At 38.1% G+C, this 23,371-nt stretch overlaps 1 protein-coding gene across 1 annotated transcript; it reads right to left on the bottom strand.

Moving 5' to 3' along the window:
• Positions 1-9,649: 9,649 nt before the first annotated feature.
• LOC141902162 (HMG box-containing protein 1-like) lies at positions 9,650-20,944 on the bottom strand. The gene is made up of 11 exons (XM_074789801.1): positions 20,932-20,944; positions 19,196-19,410; positions 18,092-18,294; positions 16,005-16,347; positions 15,149-15,373; positions 13,936-14,078; positions 13,091-13,229; positions 12,504-12,561; positions 11,270-11,418; positions 11,035-11,158; positions 9,650-10,468 (listed from the first exon to the last, which is right to left on the bottom strand). The coding sequence occupies exons 2-11, from the start codon at positions 19,408-19,410 to the stop codon at positions 10,460-10,462; spliced, it is 1,608 nt and encodes a 535-aa protein (XP_074645902.1). The 5' UTR covers positions 20,932-20,944; the 3' UTR covers positions 9,650-10,459.
• Between the last annotated feature and the right edge of the window lie 2,427 nt (positions 20,945-23,371).

Here is a 23,371-nt window from a genome sequence, read left to right as displayed (position 1 = left end):
CTAGAGGCTGGATAAAAAAGTTTTACATTGGCCCATTTTTTGGTTTTCTCGCGCGAGAAAACCAAACTTTTTGAATCATCGCGCTAGAAAACCAAAATGTTTTGTTTTCTTGCGCGAGAAAACAAAAAGTTTGAATTCTCGTGCAAGAAAACCAAAAAACGGGCCAGCGTGAAGATTTGTTTATCGTTGCTCTAACCGTATAGAAAAATACCCCTGCATTAATGAACGTTAAGAATCAGTTTGCCCCGGCTGATCAAATGGTTATCTGTGTGTTTACGAGGAATGAGAAACATGGTTTAGGACACAACGTTTCCGAGAACAAACATGGTTTTTTTTTCGTTTGTCGCGTGCGTTGCGCTTTACGAGAAACTGGTGTCGGCCCGAAAACAATTGTTCCAAGATCAAATATTTTTGACTCCCTGTGTCGTGTGTGTTTGGCTTTACATTTACTGAAATACTGAAGTGGAAAGTCGCCGTTCACTGCCGTGTCCAATATGACGCGTGTGGCGTCAGTCCAAAGCGTAGCCTTACTTCTATAACCGTTGCAGGAATTCGCTGTGTATTTTTCTAATTTCTAGGGTTGATGGGCGCAATTTTGCCACACTCGCAGAGAATTCCAAGTAGTGAATTACCATAGTTCATGGACGATGTGCTCGACATATGTTTACAACATCGTCCGATGGATTTTATTCATGATATGCTATAACCGTGCATCTAGAAAATCACTGATAACAATCAGTTTTTGAACATTTCTGATAGAATTTATCAATCGATTTGAGATGCTACTGATTTTAGTATCGAACGCCTTAAGCCCAACGCACATTACGCAGGGAAACACAAAAACAGATGACATCTTATGTTTCCGAGCGTTTCCCACCGTGTGCATTTACGAAAAACATTGTTTCAAAGCTCTGTTTCCCTTCAAACACGACAGTTTTTCTTAGTAAGTCGTAAGTCGTTACATTTTTTCCTCATAATAAGATGATCAGAGGCTGGTGTTTGATATCAAATCTAAAGCCCAACGCACACGGCAAAAATTTGTTTCGCCGAAACAGAAAACACGTTTTTCACAAAATGTATTGCCCGCAAACGATAAAACGTCCAACGCACACGGCATAACGAAAACGTGCAGAAAACATTTCTTGCACCATGGAATCCAAGGAGACAACAATAATTTTGCTCGTGAAAAACGTTTTTTGCTCGCGAAAAACGTTTTTCAGTTCGGTGTTGTGTTTTGCCTCCAACGCACACGGCACCGAAAAAAACGTTTTTTCACGAGGAAAAATCTGTACACTGTAAGTACACACACACGCGTGCAGCCTACGAGCAAGAGATGATTGCTCGTAGACTCAACTAACAACTCACAACGCCCACCGAAGAAGGCGCGAAAACCTGTGAACCATGTCGGAATAGCGAAACAGTTTCCGATATGAAACATGTATAATTCCGTGCGTCGTGTGCGTTGGGCCTTTAGGATAGATATAACAGGTCAACTGATACCTTGCATTTCGCTCCTCACTCCTTAGATATTTCGCTCCTCACTCCTTGGATTAACGAAATTTATCAATTCTCATTTCCGTTCGCCTTGTTCCTTCATTTCAATTTCGGGGTGCTTGCGACAGCGGCCTTGTGACTTTGCTCACACAGAAAGTTACTTTTATTCTATAATTTTGCTTGTTGAAAATTGTGAAAATTTCATTCTCTTCTCTCTGCTTTAATCTCTGTGTATGTTTTCTCTCCTTTAACTTGTCATATGCTTTCCGTGAAATAGATTTGAACTTTAACTACGTTTATAATTTACTGTTCAAACACGATTTATCGATAGATTAACAAACCCACGATCAGCGCCGATGCCCGCACGTCGACAAACAAATAAACTAAAAACGCACTAATGAATGTTTGTACCTTTATTGAAAAATCTTACGAAATCAGTCGATACAGTTTCAGATCACCTTTAATATCTGATGGTAAAAAATGCAAACCTGATGTTTTACTTTTAGTTTTCATTCATAAAACCCCACAACAAACGTTAACGTATCATTGGTCTAGCTAATACATACACATTTTGTTGATTACATTTTTCCAAAAAGAATATTCGATTACTCCAGTGAATCCTGAATCCTTTGCGGATCAATCAGGTTTATTCAATCGAAATAGAGCAAATTACCAATCAAATTGGTCAGTTTTAATCACATCGATCAATGAATTTGATTGATCTATCAAATCAATGAAATGCATCAATGGAATCGATGAGTTTGATTGATTTAATAAATCAATGAAATACATCAATGGAATCGATGAGTTTGATTGATTTATCAAATCAATGAAATACATCAATGGAATCGATGAGTTTGATTGATTTAACAAATCAATGAAATATATCAATGGAATCGATGAGTTTAATTGATTTATCAAATCAATGAAATACATCAATGGAATCAATGAGTTTGATTGATTTTGATAAATCAATGGAATACATCAATGGGTTTAATGAGTTTGATTTATCTATCAAATCAATGAAATGAAACAATAGGAGCAATGAGTTAATCGATTGATCAATGGGGTGCCGGCAAGCAAGGATTCCACCGGATTCGCTAGTGGTTACTTGGTTATTACGCTCAAATTTCTTCTACATTTCAATCAAATTCGAATCTGATTAGTTATCTGAATAGTAAATAAATTTTCACTTCAACCTATTTGACCAAATGAGAAAGCGAATCCTAAACCTATTCGGACTTTAGGACTTGGAGGCTTGAAAATCGTGTTCAAATATCTTTGAAAATTTACTGATTTGCTCTATGAATAATCTAGTGTTTTGTTGCGCCATCTAGTGAGTGCCGGTACCCAATTAGATCAATGAGTTTGATTGGTTAATCATATCAATCAATCAATTAGATCAATGGTGGTCAAATATCATAGATGAATTAAATAAATCAATCAGTTTGATTGGTTGATTAAATCAAACAATCGTAATGATAGATATTCACTATGATGAATGTGATCGATATTTTAGATATCCGAAAACTGTAAACAGGGATTCCCAGATCATCAGTTAAAACAATGATCGATCAATTTACATCTAATAAATAGGTAATTATATATTAATTCATTGATAATAATATTAATAATAATAATAGTTATAAATATCCATAAAGTTCCATAAAGAGCTAACACATGATTTAATCTAAATAATGTTCTCAAACATGAACCACGCAGGATGAAGAAAATGTTCACAATCGATACATTCAAATACTTAAACTACAATTAAAAACCAAAAAACAAACAAATTTCAAGAATTAAAATATTTAACTAGGGGTCCAGGGACACCATGCCCACTTGGGAAGTGGTTTCAAATGCTCAACAATCTAACAATTTCAATATTCAACGCCCCCTGGTGACCATTTACAAAAGCCAACGACCTTGAAACTCACCACAATCATAGAACATGTCAGCAGCTACGATTTTGTAATTGATTGTGATAACAAAATATGCCTTGTTACCAATTTAATATGGAAATACTAAGTCATTCTACTATTCAACGCCCCCTGGTGACCATATTCAAAACCCAATGACCTCGAAACTCACCACAATCATAGAACATGTCATGAACTACAACTTTGCAATTGATCATGGTAACAAAATATGCCTAGGTACCAATATAATAAGGAAATACTAAGTTATTCTACTATTCAACGCCCCTGGTGACCATATAGAAAAACTAATGTCCTTAAAACTCGCATAAATCATAGGTGATGTCATGAGCTACAACTTTCCAATTGATTGTGGTTACAAAATATGCATAGGTACGAATATAATAAAGAAATGCTAAGATATTGTATTATTCAACGCCCCCTGGTGGCCATATACGAATTCCAATTACCTTGAAACTCACCACAATCATAGAACACGTTATTAGCTACAACTTTCTTATTGATTGTGGTAGCAAAATACGCTTTCTCATCAATATAATGTGGAAAAACTTTTTCCCACTTACGAATGAGTACTGGTGACACAAAGATGGCCGCCAATTGCGTCATAATTGGCTGATGAAAAATACCTGTCTCAGGTATAAAACATCCCTTTCCATAGAATACCCATCACAAATTGCAATGAGAAATGGCAAACCAGTAGGAAGCTACAGGACTCAGAATTCGGGCCAAAATTAACATTTTTGGGCACTAAAAAGGTCATAGGACGGCCATCTTGAGTCCGACCGACCCAATTTTTGTTATGTTGATGGGCCCTGGGGGGATTCACATATATCCGAAAGACCAAGGTAATTGATCAAAGCGTCTTCAAAATTTCCCTCAAAAACTTCAAAAATGTGTAAAAAGTGCTGATTTTGGCGAACAACAATGGCTGCCAGCCGGCCATCTTGAATCTGACAGGGCTCAGGAATCTTTTTGGGCTGAAGATGTGTCTAGGGTAGATACATGTAAAAACCAAATATCAAGACATTACCTTGAAGCGTCTTCAAAACTTCCCAAAATAACTGGATTCCGTCTACGGACGGACGAACGGACGGACGAAAAGTGAACGCAATAGCCCGCTGGGTCTAAAGTCCCAAGTGGGCTAAAAATGACAAGATCTTGTCTTAAGCAACTGCGTTACATGATATTGCATCATTTTATTCAATACGTAATCAAATTTCAGTTTATCTGGACCAGGTTCCACAGTTCTGAGATAAGAATTCACTCAAGAGTTAAAACTTACTTTCTTTCTTACTTTAAACATTACTTACTTTCTCTATTTTGCGCACAATAAATAATAAAATTTTCATAATAAATTAATTCTATCTAATACATGTATATGAATCCTTGATTCTGCAGACTGTGGTACTGGGTCATCCTTACTTTGCGTATCACTAAGTTCTCATATAGGATCTATTTCTCATAAAATAAACAACGTAATTTTCATAATGATAATAATAATAATAATAATAATAATAATAATAATGTATACAAATAATGGCAATAACAAATTTTCTCAAAATTATTGTTGATATTGTCAGGTGTTGAATCTGAAGCGAGTACATGCATTCTCAAATAATAATTCAAGGATCGAAAAATGAACGAACATTCAGACAATACTCAACTATTTGACTTATTCATTGACAGACTAGATGATTTTTCACACTGATTAATGAGCTACTCAACTGCTGGCTCTTCTAATCGTTTGTACAAATTCAAGTTTTAACTTTCAGTTTATTATTCATTATGAACTATTATCATCTCCACCATGGTTTGATTGGTTGATATATAAGTAGATATATGGACTGGTGGCCGCTGAGCACCCAAGAAATCTTGAGCGGTGTAATAGACCAATGAAGAGTCTACGGCCAAAGTTTGTGTTGGCTTGAGCTTCAGTGGAAGGTAATCAACTCCTGGCAAGTGAAGATGAACTATTATCTGCCATGGTTCAAAAACCATGATTGTGACGGATGGGTTCCAGGTGAATCTGATGGATGAAGTGGACTGAGGACAGAAATAATGTAATTATTAACATCGAGAACATATTCTATATTGAGAGACCAAAAATGCTTTAACTTTCAACCAGGCAAACCCGTTGCGTGAGAGATATGCAATTGGGTTCGTTTAATTTTGCTCGAACTGAAAGGGGGTCTGGGGCCCTCCCTCTAAGAAAACTTTGTAAATTTGATCCTCAGATCAGATATGCCACCTCTGAGAAATTTCCATTGATATAACAAAGTTCTAATAAATGAACAAATTCAGTATACATGTATTACAAGATAAAAACCAAAACTTATCTGATCACCACGTTTGAGTGTGGCTATTCTATTTATACATGTAGTATGAAGTAGTAGTTGTAAGCATAACATTCTGCTTAATATTTCCATTTATATTGAAAATGACAAGAACTAATGGGCCTGCCATGGGCATAAAAATTGGCTTGCAAAAAGTCCCTTACTGTGAAAAGGACATAACGTAATGATTAAGAAGTGACAGGGAAACTACAAGCACTCACAGGGGATCAAACCCGGATCTCGTACATACAAAGCAAGCGCGCTAACCAATGGACCGATAAAAGAACTACACGTAGTCCAGTTGTGGTTATACAGCTTGACTTAGTCCAGTTGTGGTTTTAACACGAAAGAATAAGACTTATCTACTGGTCTTAGAGCCAAAACCAATAATATGGATCGGTATGTGCCTATATCGACATCACACCACATTCCTTGTTATCTTAGGTTAGGATTAAGTTCATTGGTCCCAATACATCGGACTTATGCAGCACTCATACATAAAACATACATATACATCGTTTATAATTATGTTTAACATTTTTCTGTAAGCATTAACAATTCATTTCATTCACATCCCGCACTACAAAATAACCAGCAAAACATTGATTGGTACATAACATATATATTCCAAATATAATTTCAGGACCCAGTTCGACAATTGCGAGTTAGTAACATAAGAGTTTATTGTGACTTAAAACCAATTATTCAACATTAGAATGAAATTCACAACTGCAGATCGTTGAGAACCGACGATATTAACTGTCAGTTTAAACACAAAAAGTAATTTGACCCTCCACAAGTGAGAAGATGCAGAACAAACACTTTTTCTTTTCAACCCTAGATCGACCTGCTAGACCAAACAACTGCAGAGGCGGCCCATCAATTCTTTGAGTGAAAACATTGCCAATGAACTCAATCTTACTCTTTTTAGAGTCTTATTCAACTGTCAAATAGGCAACTGGATCCTGAATTCTTAAATCAAAATAACTGCATAGAAATTGACGAAATTATCTTTCGGTAGTGAAACGAAAAAAATAGTGAAAAATCTCTCAACTAATATTAAATCAACAACGATTTTACCCGTCTTATCGATAACTTATCAATCAACAGTTATAAACTTATCAAAAGATAAGCAACAGATAAACCTATCAGTAGAATTCAACATTATACGCCTATGTAATCAGGGGGTCAGTTGGTCAAACGGTGGTCACATATAAACCATCAGAGCGCCGGTAAATAACGTGTTAACAACGCAATTTAACTGTCAGTTAAAAATAACATAACCAACTTATGAGCAGCTGGCCCCCGATTTATTTCAAGGGTGACTATGCAATATTCTTATACAAACAATGAAGTTGGTGCAAGGCCTGCTTCTTGAAAAAATATCTAGTAATTCACAAAATTACTACATCACATTTTCAATCGAAGATCAATGAGCTTTTGTTTGAACGCGGGGCCATTTGGTTGGTTAGACCAGAAGGGATTTCATGCTGGATCACTGAAAATCTTTCACTGAAAAACGTCCATACTGTAGCTATGCAATGATAGACAGTGCAGCCATCTATATGGTAAAGTTCAATCTAGCTGGTAGTCAGCGATTCATCTTGTTCTGCTACCCAATGATCACGACAGTGTCGCCATCTATTTCATAGAATCCAATCCAGTGGGTGGTAGACAATCCATTTGTGCCACAAAAGTAACTCAAACCATGAAAATATATTACACACATATAATAGATACATTAGGTAGTGACCAGTATTGTGGTCAGGGGTAGATAGGTGTCTAATATTGCGACCGCTTTAGCAAGAGGAAAGGTGTGGTCTTAGTCTATACATGATTACGACCTAGGCAATAAGACATGCATTACGGTTTATATTACCGCTCTTCAAAATATACAGACAATAAATGTTGTAAAATAGTTATAAAATATATCATTTGTAAACGCAATTTTCAATAATCCATACTCATGTTAAAATATGAGCAATCAATTCATCAATTCTCAATTGATCCAAGTAAATTCAATGAATAAATCAAATGCATTTAATTGAAAGCTATGATTATAAATGTTATTGCTGCCATTTCGATACAGAATGTCTGATGTAGATAATACAGAGCTTCCTCTTTTTATGCTGTACACCTCTTTTACAGGCTGAATCTATTTAGCCAAGTACATGATAAGCGACTGATCAGACTGATCGTCCTGCAACAGGGATTCAAACCTAATAGCATCGCCCTGGTATAAACCTCTGCCCGAAAAGACCTGGACCCGATTTCATAGTTCTTAGTTAAAATTTGTCCGTAGAGCTAAAACATCGAAGATGACCAAACTTTAACTCTAAAGAGTCAAATAGAAACCTACAATTGCGGAACTGGGTCCTGGTCAGTGGCTTTTTGCACTGTATGAGCAGATTAAATTCAATAATTATAAGAAGCGATAACACAGGCATGCCAAATCAAAAATGGGCTCAGTGTTTGGCCCAGTCTAAATTTGGCCAGACCAGGCTCAAGCCACGTTCTAGCGCGGGTCAATGTATAGCATATGAATTGCAATTGGTTTTGTAAGTGACTCACTTCACTTTGTTAAAGCATTCTTTTAGTATCGAGTGAGTGGTTTGTGTGTGAACACGATCTCTCATTAGGCACAGGCTAAATTCAATTCGGGTCAGATCCGAGCCAATTTGGCTGGGTCGATATCATATCATTGCACTATTGTAAAAATCAATGTTGAAATGAAACACAATATCTGATAGGCTAATAACGATATCTTATGCTGATATGAATAGCTGAGCACCCGGTTGCCTAGGGTAGGGTTCAACAAGTCTGAATCCCTGCACGACGACCCCAGATCGTATAAGTGCCCCCAAAAAGTACAATGTCATAATCTATATACTGGTATATAGTTTCAAAAATAAATCTATCAAAACAGATCATATACTGGTACAACAGCAGCAATTCTTTTAGAACTGCCCCCTGGTAGAGATTTGAGACATTAATGTTGGAATGCCGATATACATAAAAAGAAAATGGCTTCATTTTCGAGGTGTCGATAAAATATGTACCCAAAAATCCACGATTAATACATAAACATTATACAATTAGACTAAAAAAGATGGTTCTAACCCATTAGTTGCGTACATATTCTATGAGCATCCTCCAGTGGCTACGTATTTCATGAATAAACATGTTTTTAGAAAACAAGTAAAATTAAGGCACTCGCTGACGATGGTTTATATTTTCGTTTTGGTTGGATTTTTTCTTAGAAATCAAGAAGCAATACATGACGTATACAATTGTAGAATAAAGTTATATAATTATATTGTTAATAATAATAATAATCATAATAATAATATATTTACAAATTTAATAAAAAAGTGTTGACTTAATCAGACTTAGTGAAGTCATTAAATCTATAAGAGCACATCTCTTAGCACGGACACTTGAATATCGTTAGTTGACCCTATGCGTGAAAATTGTTGATAATAATATTCGTCCATTGAAATCTGGCCGTATGATGGGAGCCTTTTTGGATCTTTAGGGGTCGGAACGAACATTGGTATCTACTATGTCGCCATCTTTCAGTCTGGCAAATGTTAGTAAGCTTTGACAGTACAGCAGCATTCAAAAGGTTCTTAAGATAAAATCCACGACCACCACATTTCCTTTCATTGTCTTTCTACCAATTTTGATCATTCAAATTTCACACATGTTCGGGATTTCAATTGAAAGTCAATGAATGTTTAGGACAACGACCCCAAGGCATATCTAATTTGTATATCTAATTGAAATTAACACAACGAAATGCACTACAAACGCCATTAGACAATAGGCATTTTATCAACTTTCTATAAAAGTTATCACTTCACAAACAAGTAATGGATGTAGGCGAAAGATGGTTTCAGACTGTGGATTCATTGATGTCAAGACGACAAGTGACAAGGGGAAAGGTCCATGGTCAATAATTTGCATACGTACAATTAACACTTCAGGGTCAAAATCCGATCATCAAGAGTGCCTGTGCATTTGATACAACATTTATAAAAGCAAGTTCATAGCTGCCTTCGTTTCTACATTGATTAATTCATCATTACAAAACATATGAATCATTAGATCATTAACGAACACTTCTATTATTAATTTTCTGGATTGGCAGTGGTGATAAGCTGGCATTTCGCAATATATTCGAACAATACAATACATCCATCTCTTTTACTTTTGTACAGTAAATTTACACTCTCAAAACTGGTCAACATTTCCACCGTTACTCGAATTATCAAACGTGAATAACATTTTGAGGTTCAAAGCCTCTTCAATATACTAATTCGAAGATATTTTTTCCAAGTTTGTAAAATAATTTGTCAAAGTATATTTGAAAAAAATTGTGCATAAAAGAATGCGGCAGTTCAATTCTAATGCACTTTCACTGACCCCGATCAATTGTCTGAAGAATTCCACTGACCACTATCAACCCTGTTCAATAAATACCTATCTATAAAACTGGATCTACCAATTTCATATTCTATTCTATAGCTACACGTTTAACACTTCTCACACACTTTAACACATGGAACACTTCAAAATATGATAAAATTTCTAATCCGAGCAGAAAAACAACAATCTTCGACTCTTTTTAAACACAAAACACAGTACGTAATTTATACATACAACCTATAGGTGTCACAATATGCAAAGTTGGTTTCACTGGTTCTGTAAAGAAATAAAATTTCATTTCGATAGAATTGTGTAAATAAGTGGGGGTAGCAGTCTCATGATGTTATTGGGTTCAAATCCCGGGAGGAAGTATGCTATCATGTTCAAATATCTATGAGGGACGAATGTGGCACTATCACGATGTCATCATGATCAATTCTTTTTGATGGAGGAATGAGGCTCATGATGCCATCAGGTTCAAAGCCCTAGGGTGAATGTGATAGTCTTGTGATGTCATCAGGTTGCAATCCCTCTGAGGGAAGAATGAATTTGGCAGTCTCATAATGCCATGAGGCTCATATCCTTTCGGAGGAATGTGGCCGAGTCTCATGTTGTTGTCAGTTTGGAATCCATGCAAGGGAGGAATGTGGCAAAAAGATTCAAATCCATTCAAGGGAGTAATGTGGCAGATACCATCGGGTTCAAATTTCTGTATGGGAGAATACTGGATATCTGAACTACTACATAACTCTGGACACGGCAGAATTCTTCCCGACTTTCCGTTATCACAACAGAGATAGTTTTTTTAGTTTCAACCCGTGTATTCATGAAAATCTACTTACATGAGCAGCTATCAAATTGTCATGTTTTTTCTGTTCGGCCAACGCTGCCGCTTCCATATTATAGAACTCCCGATCGCTGGCACTCATTTTTTTCCAAGCCTCGCCCAATAACACGGAAATAGTTCTAGAAAATATGATAACAAATTTTCAAAATAACAGCCTTATATATACCAATATCTTTGGATTGTAAGAAACACGATAATTTATATATCGAGCAATTCGCACGCACGCGTACCTGTTGTCTTTTCCGGGATGTTGATGGGTGTAGGCCATTCGAGATTTCCGCGCAAAGATCATAAATGCATTCATTGGTCGTTTCGGTTTCGTCGGTGTTGTTGAAGGCACTGATTTTACTGGAGACGCCAGCTCCTGGTCACGTTTTTGCTACAAAAAGAAAATCGAATCGAATCATCACTCGCACGCATGAAAGCATTGACTCATATCGGATGCCATCCTCACATTATTGCTTGATGAGTAAGTAGCGTGTCATTACAAAACCACTCTCTAATTTAAGACTAGATAATACTGATGAATGGCGGCACTGGATTTTATTCACTTATATTATTTGAATAAGAGTGAATCCAAAATAATTTTTCAATCTATATCCCTGCCTCAATCTCGCAACAAAACTTGCAAAAAGCGAAAGATTTTCGAATTCTGTAATTCAATGCCCAACAAACCACAAACAAATGACAACGTTGCATAAAACCTAAGCAAGTTTCAGGATGCTAAGGTAATTGAATCAGATTTTATCCTGTCATTTGTTTAGTTTTTGGTGAGACAATCGTAATATTCGGTCCCTAAAAAATCGTCAAAATTATCTATGAGATACTGGCACCAACATTGAAGAGGCGCAGTGGTCGAGTGGGTAAAGCCGCCGATCACTGGTCTCGTCAATCCAGGGTTTATGGGTTCAAACCCTGATGGCAACAGAGTTTCGTTGGTCGAAGGTTCTTCTCTGGTCTCTCCCCCATTGGGAAAAAGAAACATCGAACCCGCTTATAATGCCCTGCGTGGCGCTTAGTGGGTTGAGGGTGTTAAAAAAAAAACCAACATTGAGGCTATCGCGGATTCTGCGTTAGATCCATCAGATTTGCCAAGCAAAGCCTACTGGATATTCAATAATGTAATTGCTAATTTCTCACAATTCAAGTTTTCAAGGACTTTGGAGCATTTTGCTCAAATTCAAGGATACTCAAGGACCTTGAAAAACATTTTTGGTTGAGGTGTTTTCAAGGAATCAAGGAGTCGTACGGACCCTGACATGGAATGGATTCAGGAGGCCTAAGATTGCAACTCAAAGTTGATTGAAAATAACATAAAACTGACATGTTAATGGTGGCATCTGGTGGTATGCCAATATTGGTTAAACATTGCCTTGCCAAATTTTCAAACATACCGGTAACTAACCACTTATCAACTAGGCCCAGTAGTTTAGAAAGATTTTCACACAACACACAACAACTCACCTTAGCCATGCAACTCAGAGTCAAAACTGCAGATGAATCCTGAGGTGACAGATCATAACTAAAAAACAGCGAACAAACAATTCATTTAACCACAAGTAAGTCATTCATCAGGTCTTAAATCCAAAGGTTGGTTTGAGAATACAGGGTCATACAGAAGTTATCGACATAGGCCGACGTCTTCGGTTAACCATTTCAGTACCCTAAATTGCTGGATGTAATTTGAAAATTTTTGAAAAATTCCATCCCAGCTTTTTTAACAGGCATACAGCTAGGGTTAAACCTAATAATCCGCATCAGTTGAAACTGGATCCACAATTAAGTTAAACCCTTACAACTGTGGAACAGGATTATTAGTCATTTCAAACACAAAACTGTGGAACCGAGTTTATGGAGTCAAATCAACTCCTAACAGTGTAACTTGATCCAGATTCTAAACCTGTTTATCAGTTTAATTCGGATTCAGGAAATTATCATCAGTCAAAACTATCAATATATATAAAACGTGACTCAGATTTCTTAAAAACTGAATCGATTCCATTAGATCTAACCGATCTGGATTAAGCGGCTACGACTGAATTTATATTCACCTTTTTAACGTTTGGAAAACATCGAGAGTGAAAGTCGCCTCGGGATGAGACGGCGGCAAACATATATCATTCTTCTCCAATTCATTACACGGTATCCCATAATTCTCAGCAGTGGCAGATGGCTGGAACGACGCCCATCCTAAAAACACAAAATACTCGATCATAACTAACATCCAAAAACCAACCAAGGATGATGTCCAGGACTTCGGTAATATAATGGCTCCTAAACTAACAAGTTAACGCTTTGAATGCCTGGAGTGATCTGAACTTCGTCGGAAGGCTTTAGGCTTGAATGCTGTCTTGGATAGACACGATTGAAATTTTAGTACAATCCTAGTCGACTGTTTCACGACTTGTAGATTTGAATTCAAAACCCAAATAACTGAATCAATCATCAGCAGATAGTCAAATGAAACCCTCAACACTTGGTACAGATTTATTTGGTCCAGGGTCCAATTGAACGCACACATTTGTGGAAATGGATCCGCAGTCTAAAGTTTTAACTATTTATTAAACCCACATAAGTGGAACTGGATCCAGGCGCAAATTAAACCCGCAACTGTGAAACTGGAACTGGAGTCAAATTAAACCCACAAAACTATAGAAATGGATCCAGAGTCAAATTAAACGTACACAACTTTGTTACTAGAACTAGTCAAATTGAACCGTCAACTGTGGAAATGGATCAAGGGGCAAACTAAGGTCACAACTGTGGAACTGGATCCAGGGTCATATTGGACCCTCAACTGTGAAACAGGGTCTGGGTCTACTGATATAACGTGTTCTTCCAACAGTTATCATAAGTACGATGAATAATTCAGTTGTCTGGGTAAATTCTTCCTCACCTTTGTCTTTGATGAAAAATGGATGATCTTGTCGACATTCGACGATCAGTTCAGAAGCCGTGGGAATATCGGTCGTGAATCGAAGTCGCAAAAACATCTGACAATCTTCGATGCGTAAAATACGCAAACCGTTCGGCGCATACCTTAACACAAAAATACAACAAATTCACATGAATAAATTACATTTCTAGCCAATTACAAAGGCAGGTCCCTTGGAACAATGTTATGCACTGGTATTAACTATAACCCAAAGTTCAACTAAATTCAATTTCAATATAATTTAATTGACGGGTCAAGAGAAAATGCTGTGCATTAAAACGTTCATGAAATAAGGCATAGTTCTTAATTTTCATAAAACTTATCGGAAAAATGAAAAAGGCTCGAGGACCCTGGTTCAGAGTCGTGACTTAAATTAGACACTTAGGTTGCAAAATTAGTTTATTGCTAACTATTCAACCCTGGAGTCAAATTTTAATTGACAACCGTAGAAATTCTAATTGATAACTGTAAAACCAGATATGTATCTCTTATAAACACCACATTCTACCGGGAACGAAACCGGCTTGATTTAGAAATCAGAAATCAAAACACAGGTTTTAGATGAATGTAACACAAATTTCAATATTCAGACAGCCCCATGATTACTTTTTGAAATGGACGTTCAGTCAACTAATATGTCAAGTCAGATAAATCGGAGTAACAAGTTGGATCCTGTTTATTACATCTAACAGTATTATTAAACAAGATTTACCAACCAAATAAATATCAGGGACAATCCCTATTTTAAGATCAAACAGTATTATTGTTGCAATCAAGAGTACGACATTAACATCAGGGTCTAAGAGGAGTGTTACTTCAGAATGATTTTTCTGTATAAACTTATTATCGATATATACCAGCAACCTATCTTAACGAACGTAAAATTCCATGTACTATTCATTGGCTAAAAGGCAGCATGAACTGCTGCATATTGGTGACATATAAGATCATGAATTTCGGGTAATTCATTGAAATCCTGGGAAAATGCACTCAAGAAACAATTGACCTGCTTCAAGGGGTCAAGACTTTAGTAAGGATCTGTAGATTATCTCCCAGTCCAAGTTTTTCCCAATTTCCCTACCAGGTGTAAATTATTTCCCAGTCCAAAACATCTGACTGACAATGGTTTACTGTACTCTGTAGATTGCTGCTAAATCATTTGAATTTCTCTTACCTCGTAAGTTGTGCTGGATTTTGCGAAGCGCTGTTCGACATCGATTCCTTGAAACCGACGTCTTCGGCTAACTGCCAATCCATATTTGAACCGCTCGTGAATCGGACGCGACTTCCTTTCATGAAACACTGCCAGACGGCGGTCGGCCAGCGGTGAGACCAGCCTCCGTTTTTAGGCGAGGTCGGGCACGGCGATGATGAGGTGACGTAGTCATCGCTTTCGTCTCTGTTAACGAAATCAAATACAAATACAACAATCGCAAATACAGCGAGGAGTCTTAGAGGTACGGGACATCTGAACCCAGTTGCGCAGTCATTTGTTGTTTGTATACATGGCCCAAGATTATCAAAAAGTTTATCAAATGACATAAGGTCATCTCTCACAGCATTCTCCCCATTCAAAATCAATTTGAAAACATGGCTGTGTCACGATACTAGTCTAACAACGCGGAAGTGCTTTGAGCAAAGCACTTTCCCTATCTATTAAGGAAACCAATGGATCATCGCCTGTCGCACAAGCTATGCCAGCGATAGGGAACCTCTAGCGCTCCTGCAGTAGTCAAGAATTCCAATTACGGCAAGCAGCAAGGATCTGCCAGGTTCGCGAGTAGGTTCTTGGTCTTTTGATTAGAATTTCTTCTACATTTCAGTGAAAATTGAATGAACATTTCTCTTAAATGAATTATAAGTGAAAACTTTACCAATTACTGAGTAGAAAAGTGAATTTGATGGGTCCTGTGTATGGATTCAGGAGTCTAAAAATTCTGATCAAAGTTGATTGACAGAGAAAAATCTTGCGACATAAGACCAAATGCACGTCGGAACTGGTAGAAGGGACACACCAAACGGACACTTACTTGAGATTGCGAGTCGGATTATTGCGTATCAGAGGACTCTGCGGACCGGTAGCGATGATAGCCAATTCCGTCAACGCATCCAACGGAGAAGAAGAATGATTCCCTAATGGCGGTGAAGATGATAATGACGATGATGGATTCGTAGAATCTGGAGATATGGCGACAATCTCTTTCGGTTTTGTTGTCAGTTCTTTTACGGCGACTGATGACGACGATGGTATCGAATCGATGGCTCGTGCAGATACTTGGAAGCCCGTTTTCTGTTGTTGAATGCATAGTCGAGGACGGAAAAGACCGGGTAACTGGTGTTGCATACGTATTACTGGACAATTGTAATCTTCTTCTACAAAATTATTGAAAATCCCATTCGAAATTAATGGGAAAACAAGCCATAGGCAACAACTCAGGCTCAGACTCAAACTCCAAAATTACCATGCATTAGTTCCCATTGCATTTTGGATCAATGTTGTATCTAAGGCCATTAGTTAAATTCTGTCAAGACAACTTTTTCAATTTCGACCCTTTTCCTGAGTTATGAGGTCATATTCAAGGTCATATCGCCGAAAAACAGTGTTTTGTGCCTAGTTCTGCTGCTAGGTGGCACAATTAGACCCCCATACTAACATTTTACCCAAGGTTTGTCAAAATCAACACACTATTAATAAAGCTTAGTAGCTGAAAGGTGCACGTTCAGACAGACAGACAGGGTCTCACGGAAGCCCGAGAACCAATAAGTTGCCTCTGAAGTGGTTTAGCAATTTAGAGTAGGCTTCTTTTATATTAGCTTCTGAGTCAGTAACCTGTTATGTCATTTAATTTTGCATCGGATATTTTCACAACCCACAATCATAAGGATGGACAAATTATAAGACAAGTAGCCTATCGGCTGATAGAGCTCTGCTGTTTATGTTACACAGCACTCTCAAGAGTTCAAATCCTGAAAATGGCTGTATAACTTTTTAGCCCTTCGCCCATAGTATCTACATACCAAGCTTTGTCAATATCAGATAATGATTGTAGGACAAGTAGCAATTGAAAGATTTTACAAGCGTGACCTGTACAACGCCCACTAGATATCAGATTGGGAAAATGGCTCAGCAACATTTAGCCCATGGCCAAAAATATTGACATACCAAATTTTGTCAAGATTAGATAATAATTGTAGCATTTAGCGACAAGTAGCGATTTAAAGATTTTACAAGCCTGTACAGCGCCCCCTAAAGGTCAAATTGGGAAAACGGCTCTATAACTTTTTAGTATCTACATAGTATGTTTCGTCAACATCGGACAATAATTGTAGGACAAGTAGCGATTTAAAGATTTTACAAGTGCCACCCGTCCAGCGCCCCCTAGAGATCAAATTGGGAAGACGGCTCTTTACTTTTTAGTCCTTGGCCGATATTAGCTTCACACCAAGTTTCATCAACATCGAACAATAATTGTAGGATGAGTAGTGATTAAAAGATTTTCCAGACGCCACCTGTACAGCACCCGCTAGAGATCACATTGGGAAAACGGCTCTATAACTTTTTAGTATCTACATAGTATGTTTCGTCAACATCGGACAATAATTGTAGGACAAGTAGCGATTTAAAGATTTTACAAGTGCCACCCGTCCAGCGCCCCCTAGAGATCAAATTGGGAAGACGGCTCTATAACTTTTTAGTCCTTGGCCCATATTAGCTTCATACCAAGTTTGGTCAAGATTAGAAAAGAACTGTAGCACTAGTAGCAAATTGAAACAAAAGTTGACGGGCGGACGGTAGGACAGACGACGCATAAAATCACCCTAACCCATCAGCTCCGCTGACCTTCGGTCACAGCGGAGCTAAAAAGTTTACCACCAAGGATTAAGCAACTAAAATTACTAATTGATAAACTATAGGCCGAGAACTTTGTACCTAGTTGATTGTGGTTACAAAATAAATGTAGGTACGAAAATGTATGGAAACGCCATGTTATTCGTGCTATTCAAACCAACGATCTTCAAACTCCCCACAATCATTAGAACACGTTATGAGCTACAAAACTGCAATTGACTGTGTTCACATAATAACCGCTAAGGTGCTTATCTTTTTCATTCTTACCTGGCAAACTATCGGGACCTTCGAAACACTCGAGCGACGGGTTCAAACAACGTATAGCGCTCGACGTCGGAGATATAGACGGTTTCCACGGCGATAAACTGTTGTCCGTTGATTCGTCGATGAAAATCGGTGAGGATGACCTATCGTCATGGTGGAATATCTGGCATTTCGTGCGTTCGGTGTGGTATTTCAAACCATTAGCGCTGTTATGAAAAAATACAAACTACTTTTAGAAACTGTTAGCAAATATGCTCACTCAGCAGGGATTCGAACTTGATGGCATCGTGAGACTCAGCACTGACAGAAAACCCCGTCATTTGCCATGAAAACCCCGCCAAGTGCACAGGCACTTGTGCAGGTTTGCCACATATGAAAATGTGCGACACGTAGGCTATTGCTCATTGTATATTGGCCGAGGCAAATTTCACGCATTGAAAAATGCCTGCTTCTGATTCTTCTAGGTTAATCAAACTTTCACTTAATCCACCCTGAAGTTTAAATCCACCCTGAATTTTATGTTTGAAGTGGATATTTTGCTGACGTGGCATTTGTTTGTAAATACTATCAAATTTTACTGACATCTGATTGAGATATAGCTAGAATGAATAACATTCAAGTTATTCTATTAGGTTTAAGGGAGGGATTAGAATCTGTTTTAGGGCTAGGGATAGAATGAGAGTTATAGGATCATAGTGCTTTAGACCTACGAGCAATTATCTCAAGTTGAGATAATTGCTCGTAGTATAGACTATGTAGGCCTAGTTAAAACAGTTTAAAAACAGTGGAATCCAACGAGTTTGGTGGTCCTGTGGGAAAGATGCTGCACGAGCGATATTCTGGCCCAGGATTGGAACGCGACTCTTTCTGATCTATTTTCACAAACTCTGTTCTCTGCCCTCTCCTAGAATTTTCTAATGCGCAGTGTGAAATAAACCAATCGGAACGAGTATCAGCAAAATAGCATTAACAATCATAATGCAGCGTCGGCAAAATCATCACCTGTCTATTATGTAACCCTAACGCTAACCTCGGTACCCAGTTTACAAAACGAAACACATACATACAAGGCGCTAGGCCTACTCTAAAACGACCGTTTGAAATTACCTTTTGAACCGTTTATTACAGCGTAGACACATGTACGGTCGATCCTGATAATGAGATTTCAGGTGATACCTCAAACCGGGCGAACTCGTCAACACTTTATTGCAACCTTCTTCGGGACACTGTAAACGTTTTGTCGGACTCGACTGTTCGGCTTGAGCCCTCAAATATTCCTGCATGCGTTCGGTTTTTACTTGATGGCGCTTCGGCGACTGCATCTAGGAAATTCAATGAAACAAAACGTAGTATCACAAACATTTGACGAAGAACAAAGAAGGCAGTTTGTGACTCTATCTATCCAGTTATGAAAGCCTCACATAGGCCTAAGCTGCGATCACACGGAGACAATACGGCACGGATCAGGCTCGAGCCAAATTTGGCCCGTTTCTTATTTTAGAGAGCGCTTTACATGCAAACCACTCATGCGATACTGGTAGTAAGCAATGCTCAAACGAAGTGAAGAGAATCATTTTCAGAACAAGTTGCAATCATCTGTCCCATGCTAAAATTTGGCTCAGGCCTGGTCCAACGTTTTTGGTTGAGCCAAATAAGGCATATTCGTTTGCCCATTTGGCACCCATGTGAACAGTTTTTAGCACATGCCAAAGATGCTTGTGATCACGGCTATAGAATACCATACTGGTAGCCTACTAGCTCACTTAGATTTAAACTTTGTGGCTTCAGGTGGCTGTCACATTCCTCCCTCAAAGGGGCTTCATGAGGTGCTGCCACATTATCCCCGGCAGGGGTTTAGAATCTGACCTCGTCATGAGAATCCCTCACAGGAATGATTTGAACCTATTCTTCCCTCATAGGGTCCTGATAATGAGGACCTGATACCAAAATTGTACAATCAAATAAGCCTAGGCTATAATTACACATTCGATGTCAATCTTATTTCTTAACGCTCTATCCAATTCAAAGACTTGTCGGCTGATTTTTGTATTTAATGCAGTTGAGCCAGGAATAGGTCTCATATAGGCTAGACCAATTTTTTTGCGGGTGGATCTCGAGGGGACTTCCTCAAATTTGTGATGTCCATTTTAATGAAGATAGGCCTACATCAAGGCCTTAAGGTCTATCACTTTAGTTGTTGAAAAATATCTTCAAGGGTTACCTCAAAGCAAAGCAAACACTTTTTCATGTACTAAACTTAGAGATCAGACACCGTCCCATTCTCTGGTTCACCCAGTCCTGTGGTTGTCTCCACAGTGATCTACGTTGCTCTTCTACCATTCTAGTTTACCCAGACACTAAAGGTTCTTGGTGAACATTCTGGTAGAAGTAGGTGCTTCAGTTCACTGGAATAACAATGCCAATGGCACCCTAAAATTTATAGACCTTTCTGAGATTTCTTGTTGTGTCCCAAAACTTTGCTGAGGAGAGACCATGGACTAGGCCTAATTACCCCACAACCAAACATGTTTAAAGACTACAAATATCTATGCTAGGCCTAGGCCTAGTACGTATGAAAGAATGGAAATTACGTGTAATAACATGACAGCGAGCGCGTACTATTCTCTATTCATACGCTAAATCGATTGTATGTGACGTGTCGATCGAATTGTCACTTCATCATGTAATCAATGAAAAATTCCCTATTAAGCCGAATATCGGCTCCAAATTTCACGTTCTATCACCCGACATTTAGTCGCATCTACAAGCGAAATTTCGCCGATATCCACGCACGGATGCGTTTAAAAAGCCGGCTTAATGTCGCCGTAGAGACACCCACTTACCACTTGGATCGACGCCATTTTATCCAGGATAGTAAACAACCAATTAACTCGGACCAATTAACGCGCTGATTGGTCAAATCCCGAATTCAGCTCTAGCTATTCGCTGTTCATTTCTGTAAGCTACCTCCCTAGTAAAAAACTAGCAATCGGTTCGGAAAAAATATGCTTCGTGGAAAATGCCTCTTCTGTGGAACTATGTTTTAGGCCTATCTACTAAAAAATCTAAAAATAACTGAAATAAAATCATCGCGGCCGACTCCTTCAGTCAGAAATTACTTTGATTTCTTTTTTAAGACGATAAACTACTAGTAGATAATTGAAAAAATTCCTTTGCTACGTCGTCAAGGTTGAATCACATTAGACCATACTAGGAAATGACCAAGTTTGTTTATGTAATCAATCGTCAATGCAAACCGGTATTTACATCATTTTGGCTTGAATTCCTAGTTCTAAGTATCCTAGTTGAAAAGATATAATTTCCTTTCGGGGAGGAAGCCGCGTCAAGGAATGCTCCAATTGTAGACTGCGCGCTTGATTTTGACAGCTTCAAGGAGGTAATAGACGCTATCCGGGCTAAGGGGTTTTTGAAAAATGACACATGCCTGATCATTTTGTTGACAATAAATGATTATTGATATGATATTACAATACTCTAGATAAAAAATTGTAGTTTTTTCAATTTAAAAAACTCGTGCGTGCGGATGATTCATGGATTCACCGGAAAATACCGGTTTTAAAAAGTTAGGTTTTTGTGGATCCATATCATTCGTCGCATTTTTCTTTTCTATCAGGGCCAAAAGTGAATCCGTTTCGCTCGTCAAAACGATGACGAATCGAAGGTGGGAAAGTATTTAAATTATATATTAACTTCGAGAAGAAAATGAATCAAACAAAAACCGAGACAGGATCGCAGAGCGTTTGGGCGTGCAGGCGGATCTTTATCTTCGAGATTTAAAAAAACAATGTTTTTCTCCACACATGATGGAGGATACTAGAGAAGATTAAACTGTTGGAAGCGGAACTTGAAGAAAAGTCAGACAAAGTAAAAGTTGCGCAGATCGGGAAAACTTTATTGAATGCAAGGAACGTTACAGAACTGGGAAGAAATGAGATGCCTACAACCAAGATTCCTTTTGCGAGTAAGTTATTTTCAAATGACGGACCACTCCAGTTTGTTAAATTCTAACATACCGCTTGATTGAATGATTGAATAAAATCAATAAATTCGCACAATCAAAATAAATTTTAATGCTAATTCGGTGATCATATTGTTGAAGGGATTATGTACCGCAGGGTTTTTACAAGGTACCCAATTAAAACTGTAAAATCTATAAGTTTTCATATATCAACATGTGAGAAGATTGATATTGATTTTGTCGTGAAGTTCACCTTGGAGCTTTTTACCTACAAAACCAACGTATATTTTTGAGAGGTGGATCCTGACAGACTATTGCCACTGGGCAAATCGGTTTAGTTTTCTAGAGCCCTTTAAAAGGAACCATTTTCACATTAATCATCATAAACGAAAGCCGAATGAACAAAATCAAAATTCATTTTACTAGCAGACAGCAGTAGTTTTGCTTGCATAATATGATAAACATAACCTTATTGGCGGGAGTGATGATAAATTATCAGTTCATGCAATTTTGAAATGTTACCACCATAACTCAAATAATTCGTCGCTAAACTGAAATTGGGTGATATTTAACGCGGAAATATTTATAGAATGTGTGCCTTTGTTTCCCCGAAGCCCGTACCTTATCGATTTTTTGACAATAGCTTTTCGACACAACATTTTACGGAAGTCTCATGAAACACGCTAGATCCTCATGGCGGTCTACATCCTCGCTTGCCAGGGGTCCGAGTATCACTCCCGAACTCGCTTCCACCAGCCCCCTGGCCTCACGAAGCGTGATTTCATTACTGCGCTGTTGCACATGACGTCATATATCGATTTGCATAAAATACTTCCTTGTTCGGTAAAACGTTCGCTGATTGGTCAATTTAACGGGAAAACCAAAAGAAGTCTACTGACGGTTTGTTACAAGCGCTGTGATTGGTACGTCGACCGGATTCTGGTCGGCTAGTAACGACTCCAACGACTCGTGAGGTCAAGGGGTTCGGGGAACAGCTTTAGCGTAGTGGGTTCGAATCCCTTGACGGGTGAAGATGGGCGGTCTAAGTAAAGGGCAAGTGTCGGCAACAGCCGAAGTCTTCTTGAACCTGCAGCTGTCAAGATGATGGATCTGGTAATTACCATGTTTTGACCATATGTACTTTTTTAGTGTATTTCATGAGAAAAATAATTAGTTATCCTGTAATTTTGAAATAGACCATTTTCCGCTGCATTCTCTTGTCTACGGACCTGGTCCTCAAATGTGGCATCGCAGCCCACAGGATATGCTCTCTGTTACATCAATACGGTATTGGATCAATGATA

The sequence above is a fragment of the Tubulanus polymorphus genome, chromosome 3 (genome assembly GCF_964204645.1).
Source record: "Tubulanus polymorphus chromosome 3, tnTubPoly1.2, whole genome shotgun sequence".
NCBI classification, from domain to species: domain Eukaryota; kingdom Metazoa; phylum Nemertea; class Palaeonemertea; order Tubulaniformes; family Tubulanidae; genus Tubulanus; species Tubulanus polymorphus.
Note: the sequence above shows the minus strand (reverse complement) of the source record. Positions and strands in the feature narration are given on the sequence as shown.

Bases quoted from the DNA above. Each gene is read 5' to 3' on its own strand.
- LOC141902162 (XM_074789801.1), bottom strand. From the start codon at position 19,410: ATGCAGTCGCCGAAGCGCCATCAAGTAAAAACCGAACGCATGCAGGAA. The intron at 16,348-18,091 runs GTAAGAATGAAA...ATAATTTTGTAG, and splicing joins AGGTCCCGATAGTTTGCCAG to AAGAAGATTACAATTGTCCA. The intron at 13,230-13,935 runs GTGAGGAAGAAT...TTGTGTTTTTAG, and splicing joins ATTTTTCATCAAAGACAAAG to GATGGGCGTCGTTCCAGCCA.